General features: G+C 44.7%; 1 protein-coding gene across 1 annotated transcript; it reads left to right on the plus strand.

Moving 5' to 3' along the window:
- Positions 1-1,002: 1,002 nt before the first annotated feature.
- Positions 1,003-1,989, plus strand: LOC123408209 (ethylene-responsive transcription factor CRF1-like). Its single transcript, XM_045101375.1, has one exon. The coding sequence runs from the start codon at positions 1,003-1,005 to the stop codon at positions 1,987-1,989; it is 987 nt and encodes a 328-aa protein (XP_044957310.1).
- The last annotated feature ends 17,540 nt before the right edge of the window (positions 1,990-19,529 follow it).

Consider the following 19,529-nt stretch of genomic DNA (forward strand, 5'->3'; position numbering starts at 1 on the left):
CTCGCGTGGCGTCGCGGTCACAGTGTCACACACGTACAAACGCAGCGTAACGACAGTTTGCACCTTTCCACGCCCCTCACTTTGTCCCTTCCGCCGTCTCCACCCGCCGCCGGCCCGTTCCTGTCCGGCATCTCTCGCCCCACTGCGCCTCGGCATCTTTGCGTCGTCGTCGTCGAGCCGCCGTTGTTCGCTAGCTTAATTCCCCTGCTTGGTTTGGCCCCTTGCGTTGTCCCGGTCTGCTCAGCTTAGATTGACGATGCCTTGGACCAGATCGAGCTGTTACGTACGTACGTTTGACCCCAGAATTTTACTACTAGCTAGCCTTCCACCGCTCAGTCAGATATACTCTTACTTACTTAGATCACGTACGTACGTACGTACGTATCGTGTCCACCGTACCCTGGAAACACTGCCCAATCGATTCATCCCACGTAGGTACATTTATTTCTTGTTCCTACGTACAAATCGACCGATCGAGGAAGATATACACGTCCATGCATGGGCAGCAGATACGCGGAGGATTCTCTACATACGGTGGATCGGTTGGGTCCGGTAGAGATTTTCAAGGATCTCCCGTTTCCCAAAATAAAACTTGACCGCGCGCCTCGCCCATCTAAGTCGATCCGATTGTTATTGCTTACTAATTAACCATCCTCGACATCCGGCAGAGAAGGCGATCGTGTACGTAAATGGGGGGAAGCGTCGGGCCCCACACGCGAGCCTACGTATGGAAGCGTTACGGGAGCGCGATTCCCTCCATCCAACCATGCATCGATCCAGAAATGAAAAATATCTCCGTCGCAGATCAATCTGTTAATCAGTTGCCTATTACGCTGGGAGATCCTATAAACGGGTAGAGTACACGTCTTCTCCCCTTCACAAAGCCTCGGTGTGGCCGATCCACCTCCCCTCCCCTCCCCTCCCCCTCCCTCTTCGTGTTCCAGGACTTTTTCTCACTCTCTCTCTCTCGATCAGTCCACGAGGAGGGGTACGTACGTACCAATGGTGCAAGTCATCGTTGCCGGTGGGAAGACGGGGGGACAGCACCGCCGGAGGATCGCCAAGGAAGAGGAGCCCGAAGAGGCAGCGGACGTGCAGCTGCCGAGAGTCCTCCGCGTCTCGTGCGAGGATCGGGACGCCACCGACTCATCCAGCGACGACTCGCCGCGTCAGGGACGCCGCTTCGTCGAGGAGATACACCTCGAGCAGCCGCCGAGGATGATGGCCTCGCCGCAGCCGGATGGTTCCCCTTTCCGGAGAGGGCCCGTCCACGGCGCCAAGAGGAGGGCCGACACGGCGGCGGAGGAGCCCAAATTCCGCGGGGTGCGTCGGCGGCCGTGGGGCAAGTACGCGGCGGAGATCCGCGATCCTAACAAAGGAGTGCGGGTCTGGCTCGGCACCTTTGACACCGCTGAAGAGGCCGCCATGGTCTATGATAGTGCCGCCCTTCGGCTTCGTGGTCCATCGGCGACCACAAATTTTCCTACTTCATCGTCCCCTTCTGCCACCGATCCTGATCCCGCTGTCTTGCCCGACGCCGATGTCGGTGATGTCGGCCATCTCCTTGTGGCAGCCACTTACGAGGAGTCCAGTGATGAGTCGCAGTTTCTTGGCTCGCCAGTCTCTGTCCTCAGGCCGCTCGAGGTTGCGGCATCATCCACTCTCAATGCTGTCAAGCCTGACGACACCATTGTTACCCCGAGTTTGAAGATTCCGATGGACACATGCCGCAGAGGCGGCGACTACTCTCCGTTTTGCAGCGCCAATGTCATTTTGCCACCAGAGGACGAGGACTGCATGTTCCCAGGTATCTCATTTGCTACACCGCTGATTTTTGATGATGATGCATTGATGTCATCACATCTTGAGGGCTATGCGTCTACCATCGAGCCGGTGAGTTTATTGGACGTTGGAGAGCTTCCAATGTGGCGAGAGGTTGATGTGTTTTTTGAAGATGTTTTTTCTGCCTCATCACTTAAAGAGCTATGATTGATCAGGACGTAATCATATGTATGTATAGATGAAATTCTTTATTTCAAGTTAGTATATGTATAAGTAGGTGATGATGGTCATTTTGTGAAGTCTGATTGAGCAAAATCGTTAAGATTAAGGTATTATATATATATATGAGAGCAGGCGGCTGGCCAATTTGGTCGAAGTCGGAATAATTTTATACTTCTTCACTAAAAATGTTAATGGAGTTTTCATCTATAATTTTCACCTTTTGTTTTGTTCTGTTCTTTCATTATTTGCTTGGTCCGCACAATATTCATATTGCGGGAAAGATTCAGCCCAAACGACAGAGAGCACATTCCCTTCCCTGCACCGCAGTCGGTATGCTGGGCTGGATGGAGTCGACGGTGTAGGATGGATCGTGCATCAGATACATCGCACAAATGTTCATGGTGGAGTGTTCTTCTTTGTATTGTGTAGCTGTAGAACTTTTTTGCTGATGGAAAAGAAAATCGGATGTGGTATTAAACCCATCATTTTTTCATGGTGCTCCGCTCGAAGACATTTTTCATTTCTGTCTCTGTACTCCAGGACCAATCAGGCTCGCTACAAGTAGCTTAAGATCTGATGATAAACATCAGCACCAAATTACATGAATTGGTATGTAATTTGAACCAAATTGCATGACTATCGATCACATAATTAATTATACTTAGCACTATGGATGGAGAGCCTCGACGAATCCCCTCATGTTTGCTTTGCACTTACATGTCGTATACATACTACTCTGTAGATGCGAAGCGAGCTTTGTCACACCATTTCTCGAGTTCTCTGTTTGGCCAATAGAAAATGCCACGGACCAAACAAGAGTAGGCAACCCCTTGTAAAATGTAGAAACATAATAATTTGGAATTGGTATGTTTTACCTATAACATATTGAATAAAGTAGTGACGTGAAATAGATGCACTTCTCTCCTAAAAGTATCGTACTCAGATGAAGGTGTATATATTAGAAATATTTACATAATGTAATTTCCCCCTTCCATTGCAATAAGTAATTTATACTGGCAACACAGAAAAAAATCACTAAATATGAGCAATATTTAGATCTAGTCTTGATCCTGGACTTTAGTCGCATAAACCATTGCTCAAATGTTTCTGTCTAGCAAAGATGAATCTGAATAGATTTGGAGACCAACATCATCTGACAAATCACTAATAGCACCAAAACCACATTAGTCCATGGCAGATTTAAAGGATCAATGCACGTATCAGTATTTGAAGACTTCAGATGTAACCATGTAGCAAATCTCTGTTACTATCATGTAAGCTCCGAACATGATAACCAATATTGAAGGGGCAACCAACTAACCTAGAAGTGTAAACAAGTTAAAACTGCTATAGCCAACACAATTATATGTACACAGATACAGAAAAGCAAGATATCTTATAACATGCTTCAGCTATATAACACCATTGGAAATGTACAAAAGAACTATTTTATCCGATGGAATCAGAAAAGTATTGCTGTTGTTAGAATTAGAAACACTAACTTTCATTTTTACACTTAAGGATCCCTTGTCAACCATTCAAGCAATTTGCTCCTATAATTCATTAATATCTTCACTCATTAGTCTGACTTTTCTAGTTTGTATTAGTGAAGATGTCAATGAATCAGAATAGATATGAACAAAACATAGAGTTCTAGAAAAAATGTATCGTTATTAATAGAAGTAAATAACATGTTCATCATCCTACAAAGCTAATAGTATCACAATGAACAAAACAAATTTTGTGAAACTAATCACATCAAACAGTACTTAGGCAAGGTAACTCCATTGTGTGGCAGAAATATGCTCGATGACATGTTATGGAGCGCATTATATATCAGAAGCAAGTACATCAGTGTCCCTCTATAGCACAACATGAATCTTAGAACACATCAGTTAGTCCCAAAAAAATCATATGTGAGAACATTTTACAGGTACCTTGTGGGTGAGTCTATCATCAATTGTGGAACGACTGATGTTTTGTGGCCAGGTCCCCACTCCTCCATCACAAATGAGCTCTCCAACACCATATCTTAATGGTATTGATGGTGGTGTCATCTAATATGTTGGTATGCCATAGCACAACCAATTTTCTTGAAATCCAACTTGACTTCCTAAGAAATATTTGTATGCTTCAGTGAGAAATAATAATTCAGTAATACTAAAGTGTCATGTGTACATGATTGACCCATGCATATAGAGAAGCCTGAAATAGTAAACCCTACTTCTAACTTATTAGTAACTACTATATGGAATCAATAAGGGCTAATTATCCTTTTGCCCTGAGTGGTGTCCATTTGCCCAGTTTTGCCTTCAGTTGCTAATCGTGCTCAGTTTTGCCCCTAGTCTGTGCGCAACTACTATGACGAGGCCAAACAGGCAGTTTTGAGTCCATTCCGTCCGCCGGCGTTAGTGGTAGTGGGTCCGGATCTTACATGTGGGACCGCATGGACGTGGGTCCGGAGCTGACATGTGGGACCGTGCAACAACATCCCCAAATCAATCCTATGGTGGTCACTCGACGCCACTCTGTCCCGTCCGCCCGTCGGACGTCCTGCGTCGCCGCCACCATCTGCGCCGCCACCAGCTGCCCTGCCGCGGCCGTCCTGCTCCATTGCTACCTACTCCGCCCGCCACCTTCCTGTGACGCCATGGGTGGGGCGCCCGCCACCTGCTCGACGCGCGGTGTGGCCTCCTTCCGTGCGCCCGGCCGGAGCTCTGATAGGTGGGGGCTGGTGCACACAGAGGAAGTACGAGGGTGAACCCCAGGGCTAAACGGCGAGCGGCTGCGACCCCGGAGTATTTGGCGAGGCGGGCATCGGGCCGGAGATCTGCCGCGTCCACGACTGGGTTCCCGAGGGGTAAGTCATGCCTCATGTTTAGACTGAACTTAGTTATGCATTTCAACAGTCGATTCGAGTTGCTTTGCCCGGTTAGTTTAGCTAATGGTGTGCTGATTGCGTCTCTGTTTTTCGTCGGTTAGGATGGAGTTGCGGTTTGCTTTCTTGGTGCACATTAGAAGGGACCGTTACATGTTGAATGCAAAGAAGAAGAAGAAATTCCAAGGAGGTTTCGATTATCGGTTGCCAATGGCTTGTAATTGGAGTTTCAGACAATTTGGGGAGGTAATTTGTAGCCAATATCCTTGGGGTTTGCTTGATGAAGTGGAATACAAATACAAAGATGGAGAAAAGAAATGGGTGACAGTTAGTAATGATGAAGAGCTGGCTACCATGTTTGCTAGGCATAAGGAGAAAGAGAATTTTCATGTGAGGCTGCAAATTGATGTGCTTCAGCAGGCATTTGGACCTAGGATGGCGGGTGCACCTTCTCTGGCAGAACCAAGTCATCGTAATGGAATCTCTAGCCATAACAGTTCAGTTAGTGCACGACGACGTGGTGGCTCGACAAGCGTGGGCACCGGCAGTAGGGTCCCCCTTGAAGTTGAGCCTGATGCCTACAATTCTGGGGTTGATGAAGGGAAGCTATATTATGATGTTATTCAGAATTTACGACGGGCATCTCGGGCTGAAAACCAAGATGAGGCTGACAATGCAGTCCGTGTGGATGATGACGTGGTGGGTGAGGACGAAGACCTTGCAGCTGTTGAATGGGACCCTTTGAACCCTCATATGGAAGAAGGTACTGTTTTTTTGCATCCATGAGTGAGTGTAGAAATGCACTTGTGACATACTGCATCAAGGTAGAACGTACTTTCAAAGTTGACAAGAGCGATCAAGTACGTTAGAGAGTGCACTGTTCGACTGAGGGTTGTCCATGGAGGGTGCTCGCATCTAAAATGCGAAATAGCATGAATGTTCAGGTCAAAGTGAACCCTTTTAAGCACACATGCCAGGAATCAACCCTTAGGAAGGATACAATCAGTAGAGCCAAGTCAAGATGGGTGGCAGAAGAAATAAAGAAGTGGGTGAAAGAAAACCAGCAAGTGGGTCCAAAGGAATTGGAGAAGAACATCAAAGACAAGTTCAAGATAGATTTACCATACATGAGGTTATTCAATGGTAAACAACATGCTATGGATTCTATTTATGGTAACTGGCAGGAAAATTTTCAATTGTTGTATTCATTCAAAGGTGAAGTGGAGAGGACCAACCCAGGTAGTATTGTAGATATTGACCACCACACCGTGGATTACACATTCAGGGGAGTGACAAAGACCAAGGAATGCTTTAGGAGGGTTTTTGTCTGCTTTGAGGCTTGTCGCCTGGGTTTTTTGGCAGGCTGTAAGCCTTATTTGGCTATTGATGCTACTTTTCTCATAGGGAGGTTTAAAGGATAGTTAGTAGCAGCTTGTGCAGTCGATGCACACAGTTTCGTATTTCCAGTTGCGTACGGTGTGCTGGAGATAGAGTTTGAGGAGAGTTGGACATGGTTTTTGCATAATATGCGCCGGGCTATTGCACATCCCAATGAGTTGGTAAATCATACAGATGCCTGCAAAGATTTAGAAGTGGTCGTGGACAATGTGTTCCCTCGACTAGAGCATAGGGAATGCATGCGTCACCTTGCTGCAAATTTTATGAAGAAATTCAAAGGAAAGGTGTATACCGACAATTTATGGCCAACATCTTTGACTTGCAGTGTGAAGAAGCATAACTACCACTTGAGGCAGTTATACACGAATCCCAAAGTGAAGAATACTTGGAAACACACCACTCCAAGTTATGGGCCAGAAGCCAATTCAGTGAACTGAGCAAAGTTGACTATGTGCACAATAATCTAGCAGAGTCTTTCAACTCAACGATCCGGAAACTAAAGGGTCATTATGTGGTGGATTTGCTTGACATGATAAGGATATAATACATGCAAAATTTTCATTATCGTGCAGGAATAGCCGAGGCAAAATTCATGGGCCACATTATCATCCCTGCCGTGATGGATGAACTGAAGCAGAAAACAACAGGCTTGGAAATGAACATGACTCTTTGCTCGGGTACCACAACAGAGATATCATATTTGGATAAAGAGAAGAGGGAATGGAGATATCAAGTGGATTTAGAAGCTAGAACTTGCAGTTGTAGGCAATGGCAGATAACTGGGTTGCCATGCATTCATGCCTTGTTTTTCATCACTTCTCTCCCAGGTCCAGTAGGGAACATACAACAGTATGTGCATGATTACTACTCTGTTGCAAGGTTCAAAGTCACATATGCCTACTATGGAGGAAAAACAACAATGGGACATAGTGGACCCTGGATTCAAGCTTTGCGCTCCAGTTTTGAAGAGAGCGGCAGGTAGACCAAGGAAGAGTCGTATCAGACCTCGCAGCGAAGGAGCTGGAATTGGAGCAAGGAAGCGTAAGTGCACAAGGTGTGGTGGGTCTAATCATTTCGGTAAGTATTGTGATAACACAGTAGATCCAGCGTTCGAAGAGTGTTTCGAGGAAGGCTTCGATGAAAATGTTGGTCCGCAGCCGGTTGCCGCAACAGATGAGGAAAATGATGGTCAACAGCCTGTTGCATCAGATGAGGATTTTGACGAGGTTCCAAATGATGATGGTCAACAGCCGCATGATTTTGACGATTATCCAAAATATCCTCCAAATGATGATTCAAGCAAGGCTCCAAATGGTGATCCAAGCAACGCTCCAAATGGTGATCCAAGTGAGGCTCCAAATGGTGACCAACCTTCTGTCGTTGCGAGTTCTTCTAGGTATGTAAATCTTGCAAATACTACTGTACATTTATCACTTCACATGATCTCATTACCCTTTATGTTTTGTACAGCTCTGCGGTAGGTTTGAATAAGACGCGCAAGGTACCGACAACCAAGAGGAGAAGATAAGAAGCAATGAGCACAAGGTGCACGAGGAGCAAAGTGATGGCAAGATGCTCAAGGATCAAACAGAAGCCACAACACTATTTATGAGAAATTATGAAACATTATGAATAGGGTTTATGAATAATGTTGTATTTCTATTGAATGATGTTGGAACTATGTTAGAACTATGTTTGAATGATGTTTGACCTATGTTGGAACTTCAAATTTGACATGCTATTTGGATGTTGCAATTTTTTCGAAACTTTGGTAGGGTAAACTCACATTCATGAAAAATGTGCTAAAAAGAGCTCCAAAGGTAGGGTAAACGGCATCATTTCTAAGCAAGGGATTTTTCTACACATATATTCTATATACACAGTCTACATGCGCTGGTTTTTCCTTTTTTTGTTTTTTGTTTTAATTTGTTTTGCTCATTTGGATTCTAATCGAACCTAACTTTGACCAAGATTTAAACAAGGCTAAAACATCAAAATGAAAAACTAAGCATGGATCCTTCTTAGTCACTTCAAAATGAAGTTGTCGTGAGGTTTATGAAATTTTCATGAAAAATGTGCTAAAAAAGAGCTCCAAAGGTAGGGTAAACGACCTCATTTGTAAGCAAAGTTTTTTTCGACCTTGTCTAAATCAGTCAAATAACTTTCCTACACATATATTCTATATATATAGACCATGTGCGCTGATTTTCCTTTTTTTGAATTTTTTTGAATTTATTTTGCTCATTTGAATTCTGGTCAAACTTAACTTTGGCCAAGATTTAAACAAGTCTAAAACATCAAAATTAAAAACTAAGCCTGGATCCTTCTTAATCACTCCAAAATGAAGCTGTGGTGAGGTTTTTGAATTTTTCATGTTCATTTCCGTAAAACACTTCTCTTCACTTCATACAAGATTGTTTGAGATACTTGAGATATCACATAAGACACATGGACTTGTCGTTTAAATGTATGTAGACCTTGTTTACCAACTTAAATCATTAGTATATGACATAAAAAGACTATGTGCGCAGGTTTTTCATTTTTCTGATTTTTATTTAATTTATTATGCTCATTTGAAATCTGGTCAAACCTATATTTGACTGCTCAAAACCCCTCCCAAACCCCGCTAACCCTAGCGCTGAACAAGGACCATCTAACCCTAGCGGCGATCAAGGACTGTCCATCTAACCTTCTAGAAGGAATCTACAGGGAGGAGGGGGACGATCCGCGAGATGCAATCTGATTGGTTGTGCGTTTTTTTTCTCAACACGTACCGGGCGCGCTGGATGGACCGTTGGGCCGTCTCGCTCTCCGGGCCTGAGAGCGTTGTTAATGCCTGCCTCAGCCTTTCAGGCCTGCATGCATGGGAAGGGCGGCGACGTGGGAATGAACGTGCGGGAGGCAGACGTGCATGAATGCGAGCAAGGCGAGCGAGGCAAGCGACGTTTCAGATTACGACATTGATTCAGTTATAACGATTGTTTCGTTGCAGCGATTCAGATGCACGCACGTGCCCCATCGCCCCATCTTTTCTGTGCAAAAACTTATGGGTGATACACACACACGTCCGGATTCACACACACCGTTCTCATCCCTTCTTTCTTCCTCTCCCACCCACAGGCCTATTTATATGCCTCTCTTCCTCTCCCACTCACCACCCAAGCCAGATCCATTCTCTCCAACTTCAAACACCCAAGCGACCGAGCCCTTCATCCTCTCTGAGAACCCCAAGCACCAAGTGAAGATGCAGTACAATGCGCCAACCTTCAATCGTCCGCATGTCGTGCCGGAGCTGCTCTACCCACCGGGCGTGCTCGTGGAGAGCGAGCTCCGTGTGTGGGCGACTTCCAGGTGGAGTGTTGGAAATATGCCCTAGAGGCAATAATAAATTAGTTATTATTATATTTCTTAGTTCATGATAATCGTTTATTATCCATGCTGTAATTGTATTGATTGGAAACACAATACTTGTGTGGATACATAGACAAAACACTGTCCCTAGTAAGCCTCTAGTTGACTAGCTCGTTGATCAAAGATGGTCAAGGTTTCCTGGCCATAGGCAAGTGTTGTCACTTGATAACGGGATCACATCATTAGGAGAATCATGTGATGGACTAGACCCAAACTAATAGACGTAGCATGTTGATCGTGTCATTTTGTTGCTACTGTTTTCTGCGTGTCAAGTATTTGTTCCTATGACCATGAGATCATATAACTCACGGACACCGGAGGAATGCTTTGTGTGTATCAAACGTCGCAACGTAACTGGGTGACTATAAAGATGCTCTACAGGTATCTCCGAAGGTGTTCGTTGAGTTAGTATGGATCAAGACTGGGATTTGTCACTCCGTATGACGGGGAGGTATCTCGGGGCCCACTCGGTAATACAACATCACACACAAGCCTTGCAAGCAATGTAACTTAGTGTAAGTTGCGGGATCTTGTATTACGGAACGAGTAAAGAGACTTGCCAGTAAACGAGATTGAAATAGGTATGCGGATACTAACGATCGAATCTCGGGCAAGTAACATACCGAAGGACAAAGGGAATGACATACGGGATTATATGAATCCTTGGCACTGAGGTTCAAACAATAAGATCTTCGTAGAATATGTAGGATCCAATATGGGCATCCAGGTCCCGCTATTGGATATTGACCGAGGAGTCTCTCGGGTCATGTCTACATAGTTCTCGAACCCGCAGGGTCTGCACACTTAAGGTTCGACGTTGTTTTATGCGTATTTGAGTTATATGGTTGGTTACCGAATGTTGTTCGGAGTCCCGGATGAGATCACGGACGTCACAAGGGTTTCCGGAATGGTCTGGAAACGAAGATTGATATATAGGATGACCTCATTTGGTTACCGGAAGGTTTTCTTGCATTACCGGAAAAGTTTCGGGCTCATCGGTAGTGTACCGGGAGTGCCGGGAGGGGTGCCGGGGACCATCGGGAGGGGTGTCACGCCCCAAGGGGTCTCATGGGCTATGGGAAGAAATATACCAGCCCCTAGTGGGCTGGAATAAGTTCCCACTAAGGCCCATAAGGTTTGAGAAGGAAAAAACACAAGGTGGAAAGAGTTTCCAAGTGGGAAGGTGGAATCCTACTCCAAGTAGGATTGGAGTAGGACTCCTCCACCTCCAATTTCGGCCAAACCTTTAGGTTTTGAGGTTGCCTCCTCCCCTCCCTCCCACCTATATATACGGAGGTTTTAGGGCTGATTTGAGACGACTTTCTCACGGCTGCCCGACCACATACCTCCATAGTTTTTCCTCTAGATCGCGTTTCTGCGGAGCTCGGGCGGAGCCCTGCTGAGACAAGATCATCACCAACCTCCGGAGCGCCGTCACGCTGCCGGAGAACTCTTCTACCTCTCCGTCTCTCTTGCTGGATCAAGAAGGCCGAGATCATCGTCGAGTTGTACGTGTGCTGAACGCGGAGGTGCCGTCCGTTCGGTACTAGATCGTGGGACTGATCGCGGGATTGTTCGCGGGGCGGATCGAGGGACGTGAGGACGTTCCACTACATCAACCGCGTTCACTAACGCTTCTGCTATACGATCTACAAGGGTACGTAGATCACTCATCCCCTCTCGTAGATGGACATCACCATGATAGGTCTTCGTGCGCGTAGGAAAATTTTTGTTTCCCTTGCGACGTTCCCCAACAGTGGCATCATGAGCTAGGTTCATGCGTAGATGTCTTCTCGAGTAGAACACAAAAGGTTTTGTGGGCGGTGATGTGTGTTTTGCTGCCCTCCTTAGTCTTTTCTTGATTCCGCGGTATTGTTGGATTGAAGCGGCTTGGACCGACATTACTCGTACGCTTACGAGAGACTGGTTTCATCGTTACGAGTAACCCCCTTTGCTCAAAGATGACTGGCAAGTGTCGGTTTCTCCAACTTTAGTTGAATCGGATTTGACCGAGGAGGTCCTTGGATGAGGTTAAATAGCAACTCATATATCTCCGTTGTGGTGTTTGCGTAAGTAAGATGCGATCCTACTAGATACCCTTGGTCACCACGTAAAACATGCAACAACAAAATTAGAGGACGTCTAACTTGTTTTTGCAGGGTATGATTGTGATATGATGTGGCCAACGATGTGATGTGATATATTGGATGTATGAGATGATCATGTTGTAATAGAAATATCGACTTGCACGTCGATGGTACGGCAACCGGCAGGAGCCATAGGGTTGTCTTTATACTAACATTTGTGCTTGCAGATGCGTTTACTATTTTGCTAGGCTGTAGCTTTAGTAGTGATAGCATAAGTAGCACGACAACCACGATGGCAACACGTTGATGGATGATCATGGTGTGGCGCCGGTGACAAGAAGATCGTGCCGGTGCTTTGGTGATGGAGATCAAGAAGCACGTGATGATGGCCATATCATGTCACTTATGAATTGCATGTGATGTTAATCCTTTTATGCACCTTATTTTGCTTAGAACGACGGTAGCATTATGAGGTGATCTCTCACTAAAATTTCAAGACGAAATTGTGTTCTCCCCGACTGTGCACCGTTGCGACAGTTCTTCGTTTCGAGACACCACGTGATGATCGGGTGTGATAGACTCAACGTTCACATACAACGGGTGCAAAACAGTTGCACACGCGGAACACTCGGGTTAAGCTTGACGAGCCTAGCATGTGCAGACATGGCCTCGGAACACATGAGACCGAAAGGTCGAGCATGAATCGTATAGTTGATATGATTAGCATAGGGATGCTTACCACTGAAACTATTCTCGACTCACGTGATGATCGGACTTGAGATAGCGGATTTGGATCATGTACCACTCAAATGACTAGAGAGATGTACTTTTTGAGTGGGAGTTCTTAAGTAATATGATTAATTGAACTAATTGTCATGAACATAGTCTAATGGTCTTTGCGAATTACGATGTAACTTGCGCTATAGCTCTACTGTTTTTATATGTTCCTAGAGAAAATTTAGTTGAAAATTGATAGTAGCAACCTTTGCAGACTGAGTCTGTAAAACCGAGGATTGTCCTCGTTGCTACGCAGAAGGCTTATGTCCTTAATGCACCACTCGGTGTGCTGCACCTCGAGCGTCGTCTGTGGATGCTATGAACATCCGACATACACATTACTGATGACTACACGATAGTTCAGTGCAAGATACTTGATGGCTTAGAAGCAAGGCGCCGAAAACGTTGTAAAACGTCACGGAACATAAGTGATGTTCCGAAGAGATGCAATTGTGATTTCATGCTTGTCCCCTTGTTAAGAGGTACTAGACCTCCAACAAGATTCTTTGACCACAAAGTAAAGGAGAAAAGCTCAATCGTTGAGCATGTGCTCAGATTGTCTGAGTACGACAATCACTTGAATCAAGTGGGAGCTAATCTTCCAGATGAGATAGTGATGGTTCTCCAAAAGTCACTGCCACCAAGCTTTGAGAGCTTCGTGATGAACTATGACATATCAAGGATAGATACAATGATCCTTGAGCGATTCGCGACGTTTGACAATGCGAAAGTAGAAATCAAGAAGGAGCATCAATAGTTGATGGTTTGGAAAACCACTAAGTTTCAAGAAAGGCGAGGGCTAGAAGGGATACTTCGTGAAACGGCAAAACAGTTGCTGCGCTAATGAAGAGACCCAAGATTAAACCCAAACCCGAGACTAAGTGCTTCTGTAATAAGGGGAACAGTCACTGAGGCGGAGCAACTCTAGATACTTGGTAGATAAGAAGGCTGGCAAAAGTCGAAAGAAGTATATTTGATATACATAATGTTGATGGGTACTTTACTAGTACTCCTAGTAGCATGAGGGTATTGGATACCGGTTCGGTTGCTAAATGATTAGTAACGCGAAATGAAAGCTACGACATAAACGGAGACTAGCTAAAGGCAAGGTGACGATACGTGTTGGAAGTGTTTCCAAGGTTGATATGATCAAACGTCGCACGCTCCCTCTACCATCGGGATTGGTGTTGAACCTAAATAATTGTTATTTGGTGCTTGCGTTAGGCATGAACATGATTGGATCGTGTTTATTGCAATACGATTATTCATTCAAAGAGAATAATGGTTACTCTATTTGCTTGAATAATCACCTTCAATGGTTTATTGAATCTCGATTGTAGTGTTACACATTGGTGCCAAAAGATACGAGTTAAATGATGATAGTACCACTTACTTGTGGCACTGCCGCTTGAGTCATGTTAGTATGAATTGCATGAAGAGGCTCCATGCTGATGGATCTTTACTCACCTGATTTCGAATCACTAGTGACATGCAAATCATACCACATGAGCAAGGCCTTGTTTTCATTGAGATGAAACAAGATAGTAACTTGTTGGAAGTGATACATTTTGATGTATGCAGTCCAGTGAGTGCTGAGGCACGCAGTGGATATCATTATGTTCTTACTTCACTGACGACTTGAGTAGATACAGGAGTATTTACTTAATGAATCACAAGTCTGAAATATTGAAAAGTTCAATTCTGTTTCAGAGTGAAGTTCGTCGTAACAAGAGGATGAACTGTCTACGATATGATCATAGAAATGAATATCTGAGTTACGAGTTTTTGGTACACAGTTAAGACAATGTGGAAATTGTTTCACAGTTCATGCCACCTGGAACATCATGGTGTGATGATGTGTCTGAACGTCATACCACGCACTATTTAGTATGGTGCATGATGTGATGTATCTTATCGAATTACCACTATCGTTTATGGGTTATGCATTAGAGACAACCACATTCACTTTAAATAGGGCACCGCGTATTTCCGTTGAGATGACACAGTATAGACTGAGGTTTAGAGAAATCTAAACTGTCGTTTCTTGAAAGTTTGGGGCTTCGAAACTTATGTGAAAAAGGTTTTAGTCTGATAAGCTCGAACCCAAAGCGGATAAATGCATCTTCATAGGATATCCAAAACAGTTGGGTACATCTCCTATCTCAGATCCGAAAGCAAAGTGTTTGTTTCTAGAAAAGGATCCTTTCTCGAGAAAAGGTTTATCTCGAAAGAATTGAGTGGGAGGGTAGTAGAACTTGATGAGGTTATTGAACCATCACTTCAACCAGTGTGTAGCAGGGCGTAGGAAGTTGTTCCTGTGGCGCCTACACCAATTGAAGTGGAAGTTGATGATGGTGATCATTGAGCTTCGAATCAAGTTACTACAAACCTCGTAGGTCGACAAGGTCGCGTACTGCTGCAGAGTAGTACGGTAACCCTGTCTTGGAGGTCATGTTGTTGAGCAACAGTGAACCTACGAGTTATGGAGAAAGCGATGGTGGGCCCAGATTCCGACAAATGGCTGGAAGCCATGAAATCCGAGAGAGGATCCATGTGTGAAACCAAAGTGTAGACTTTGGTAGAACTACTTGATGGTCATGGGACTATTGGGTAAAATGGATCTTTAAAAGAAGACAGACGATGATGGTGATAAGTCACTATTAAGAAAAGCTCGACTTGTCGCAAAGATGTTTTCGACAAGATCAAACAGTTGACTATGCTGAGACTTTCTCACTCGTAGCGATGCTAAAGGTCTGTCAGAATTATGTTAGTTGTTGATGCATTATTTATGAAATATTGCACGTAGGACGTCAAAACATTGTTTTCTCGACGGTTTCCTTGAGCAAACATTGTATGTGATACAACCAGAAGGTTTTGTCGATCCTAAAGATACTAGCAAGTATGCAAGCTCCAGCGATCCTTCAATGGACTGGTGCAAGCATCTCGGAGTTGGAATATATATACTTTGATGAGATGATCAAAGATTTTGGGTTTGTACAAGGTTTATGAGAAACTTGTATTTCCAAAGAAGTGAGTGGGAGCACTATAGAATTTCTGATAAGTATATGTGGTTGACATATTGTGGATCAGAAGTAATGTAGAATTTCTGTAAAGCATACAAGGTTGTTTGAAAGGAGTTTTCAAAGGAATACCTGGATTGAGCTGCTTGAACATTGAGCATCAAAGATCTATGGAGATAGATCGAAAGCGCTTAATGGAAGTTTCAACAAGAAGCATGCCTTGTTCAAAATAGACCAGCAAAGAAGGAGTTCTTGGTTGCGTTGTGAGGTGTGAATTTGAGTAAGACTCAAAACCCGACCACGGCAGAATAAAGAGAATAGACGAAGGTCGTCTTCTATGCCTTAGCCGTAGAATCTAAAGTATGCCATGCTGTGTACCGCACCTGAAGTGTGCCTTGACTCAAAGTATGTTGAGAGGTACAGAGAGTGATCCATGATTGAATCACTAGCAGCGGTCGAAATTTATCCTTAGTAACTAATGGACTAAGGAATTTTTCTCGATTATGGAGGTGGTTAAAGAGTTCGTCGTAAAGTGTTACATCGATGCAAGCTTTGACACTAATCCGAATAACTATGAGTAGTGAAACGGATTCGTATAGTAGAGTAGATATTTGGAGCATTTCCGAATAGCACGTAGTAGCAGCGTCTATAAGATGACATAAATATTTGTAAAGAACGCATGGATCTGAAAGTTTCAGAACCGTTGACTAAAACCTCTCTCACGAGCAAGACGTGATCAGACCCCATAACTATATGGGTGTTGGATTCGTTGGAATCACATGGTGATGTGAACTAGATTATTGACTCTAGTGCAAGTGGGAGACTGTTGGAAATATGCCCTAGAGGCAATAATAAATTAGTTATTATTATATTTCTTAGTTCATGATAATCGTTTATTATCCATGCTGTAATTGTATTGATTGGAAACACAATACTTGTGTGGATACATAGACAAAACACTGTCCCTAGTAAGCCTCTAGTTGACTAGCTCGTTGATCAAAGATGGTCAAGGTTTCCTGGCCATAGGCAAGTGTTGTCACTTGATAACGGGATCACATCATTAGGAGAATCATGTGATGGACTAGACCCAAACTAATAGACGTAGCATGTTGATCGTGTCATTTTGTTGCTACTGTTTTCTGCGTGTCAAGTATTTGTTCCTATGACCATGAGATCATATAACTCACGGACACCGGAGGAATGCTTTGTGTGTATCAAACGTCGCAACGTAACTGGGTGACTATAAAGATGCTCTACAGGTATCTCCGAAGGTGTTCGTTGAGTTAGTATGGATCAAGACTGGGATTTGTCACTCCGTATGACGGGGAGGTATCTCGGGGCCCACTCGGTAATACAACATCACACACAAGCCTTGCAAGCAATGTAACTTAGTGTAAGTTGCGGGATCTTGTATTACGGAACGAGTAAAGAGACTTGCCAGTAAACGAGATTGAAATAGGTATGCGTATACTAACGATCGAATCTCGGGCAAGTAACATACCGAAGGACAAAGGGAATGACATACGGGATTATATGAATCCTTGGCACTGAGGTTCAAACGATAAGATCTTCGTAGAATATGTAGGATCCAATATGGGCATCCAGGTCCCGCTATTGGATATTGACCGAGGAGTCTCTCGGGTCATGTCTACATAGTTCTCGAACCCGCAGGGTCTGCACACTTAAGGTTCGACGTTGTTTTATGCGTATTTGAGTTATATGGTTGGTTACCGAATGTTGTTCGGAGTCCCGGATGAGATCACGGACGTCACGAGGGTTTCCGGAATGGTCTGGAAACGAAGATTGATATATAGGATGACCTCATTTGGTTACCGGAAGGTTTTCTTGCATTACCGGAAAAGTTTCGGGCTCATCGGTAGTGTACCGGGAGTGCCGGGAGGGGTGCCGGGGACCATCGGGAGGGGTGTCACGCCCCAAGGGGTCTCATGGGCTATGGGAAGAGATAAACCAGCCCCTAGTGGGCTGGAATAAGTTCCCACTAAGGCCCATAAGGTTTGAGAAGGAAAAAACACAAGGTGGAAAGAGTTTCCAAGTGGGAAGGTGGAATCCTACTCCAAGTAGGATTGGAGTAGGACTCCTCCACCTCCAATTTCGGCCAAACCTTTAGGTTTTGAGGCTGCCTCCTCCCCTCCCTCCCACCTATATATACGGAGGTTTTAGGGCTGATTTGAGACGACTTTCTCACGGCTGCCCGACCACATACCTCCATAGTTTTTCCTCTAGATCGCGTTTCTGCGGAGCTCGGGCGGAGCCCTGCTGAGACAAGATCATCACCAACCTCCGGGGCGCCGTCACGCTGCCGGAGAACTCTTCTACCTCTCCGTCTCTCTTGCTGGATCAAGAAGGCCGAGATCATCGTCGAGTTGTACGTGTGCTGAACGCGGAGGTGCCGTCCGTTCGGTACTAGATCGTGGGACTGATCGCGGGATTGTTCGCGGGGCGGATCGAGGGACGTGAGGACGTTCCACTACATCAACCGCGTTCACTAACGCTTCTGCTGTACGATCTACAAGGGTACGTAGATCACTCATCCCCTCTCGTAGATGGACATCACCATGATAGGTCTTCGTGCGCGTAGGAAAATTTTTGTTTCCCTTGCGACGTTCCCCAACATGGAGGGGGGCCATCGAGCTCACTCGCGCCTTCCTCGGAGAAGGCTATGCCCACCTCCCACAGTGCTCACCTAGGATGTTCACCCTCAACGAGGTTCGTGACCGCGCCAGCACCCTCCTACTGCCGACGGTCACCTTCACCAACCAATTCGACGCGTGCGAGCTCCTCGACCGAGTGTATTGGTGCGGCTGCGAGTCCATCTTCTTCACGGTGTACAACATCTTCACCAACTACGAGTGCATCTTCCCCACCGAAAACCAGATGCACTCCTTTCTCTACGAGGAGGAGGACGAGTATTGAAGTTGAAGATGGTGTTGAAGGGGCGAGGCCAAGGTGGTGTTGAAATTGAAGATGGTGTTGAAGTTGTTCGTCAAGCTCGCCATGTTTTAGTTTTATCGTTTTTATTTTGTTGCTTTTCCATGTTGTGCATCTAAGTTATTACTCCCTCCCGGACTTATCTATCTATGTACGGTGTATTGCATCTTATCTATCTATGTCAAGTGATCTAAGTTATTACTCCCTCCAGTCCGGTGTATTGGGCTCGCTAGGAGAGTCATCGCGACCAAGGCAACATCTTATTGGGCGTTAAAATTGGTCCTTTGCCGATTTTTCCTCCAATCATCGCTCGAATTTCTAATGTCTAACAACCCCATATTTAATACTTGGGTTAATTAGGCCATGCGAACGGTCAAAGAAGGCCTGGAGCGAAAATTCTCCCCACGGGAGTATGTGTGTTCAAAAATGTCCGTGCCCAAAGATATCATTTCTTCTCTAAACCAAGTCATGAACTAACATGTACATTTCTTTCCTTTAAACCCTAAACCAAGTGTCACTCTAACCAGAATCATGTGGCAATGCAAACGTACGTTTCCAACCCTTCAAAAGTTCAGTGCAAAACAAAGGAAAACGACTCTCACGTTGTGCTAACATTCAGTACAAACATGTGTTTTTAAACCCTAAACGAAGTCACGGTCTCACTATGTATACCTTCCTTTCCTAGCCATGTCAAAGTCTTTCCATCTGCCTTAGCGGTTACCAGCGCAGCCCTAAACGCCACAACCCACGCGGTCCTGGTTCGAGTCTCGGTCGCACCATTTTTTTGTGCATTTTCCACCCTTCATTTTTTAGACAAAATAATTTTTCTCAATGTAATATCCTTAAAAATTGTTCATTAATTTTGGCACCAGGTGTAAACCTCTACCATGACATTTTGGTCTTTGATTTAAATCACCATGTATTTGAATTGGAGTTAACAGCTTCGAAAAAATTCTAAACTTAATTGTTTGGCTCTAGAATAATTTAATTAGCTTCCAAAAAAAG

This window comes from Hordeum vulgare, chromosome 7H (genome assembly GCF_904849725.1).
Source record: "Hordeum vulgare subsp. vulgare chromosome 7H, MorexV3_pseudomolecules_assembly, whole genome shotgun sequence".
Classification (NCBI taxonomy): domain Eukaryota; kingdom Viridiplantae; phylum Streptophyta; class Magnoliopsida; order Poales; family Poaceae; genus Hordeum; species Hordeum vulgare.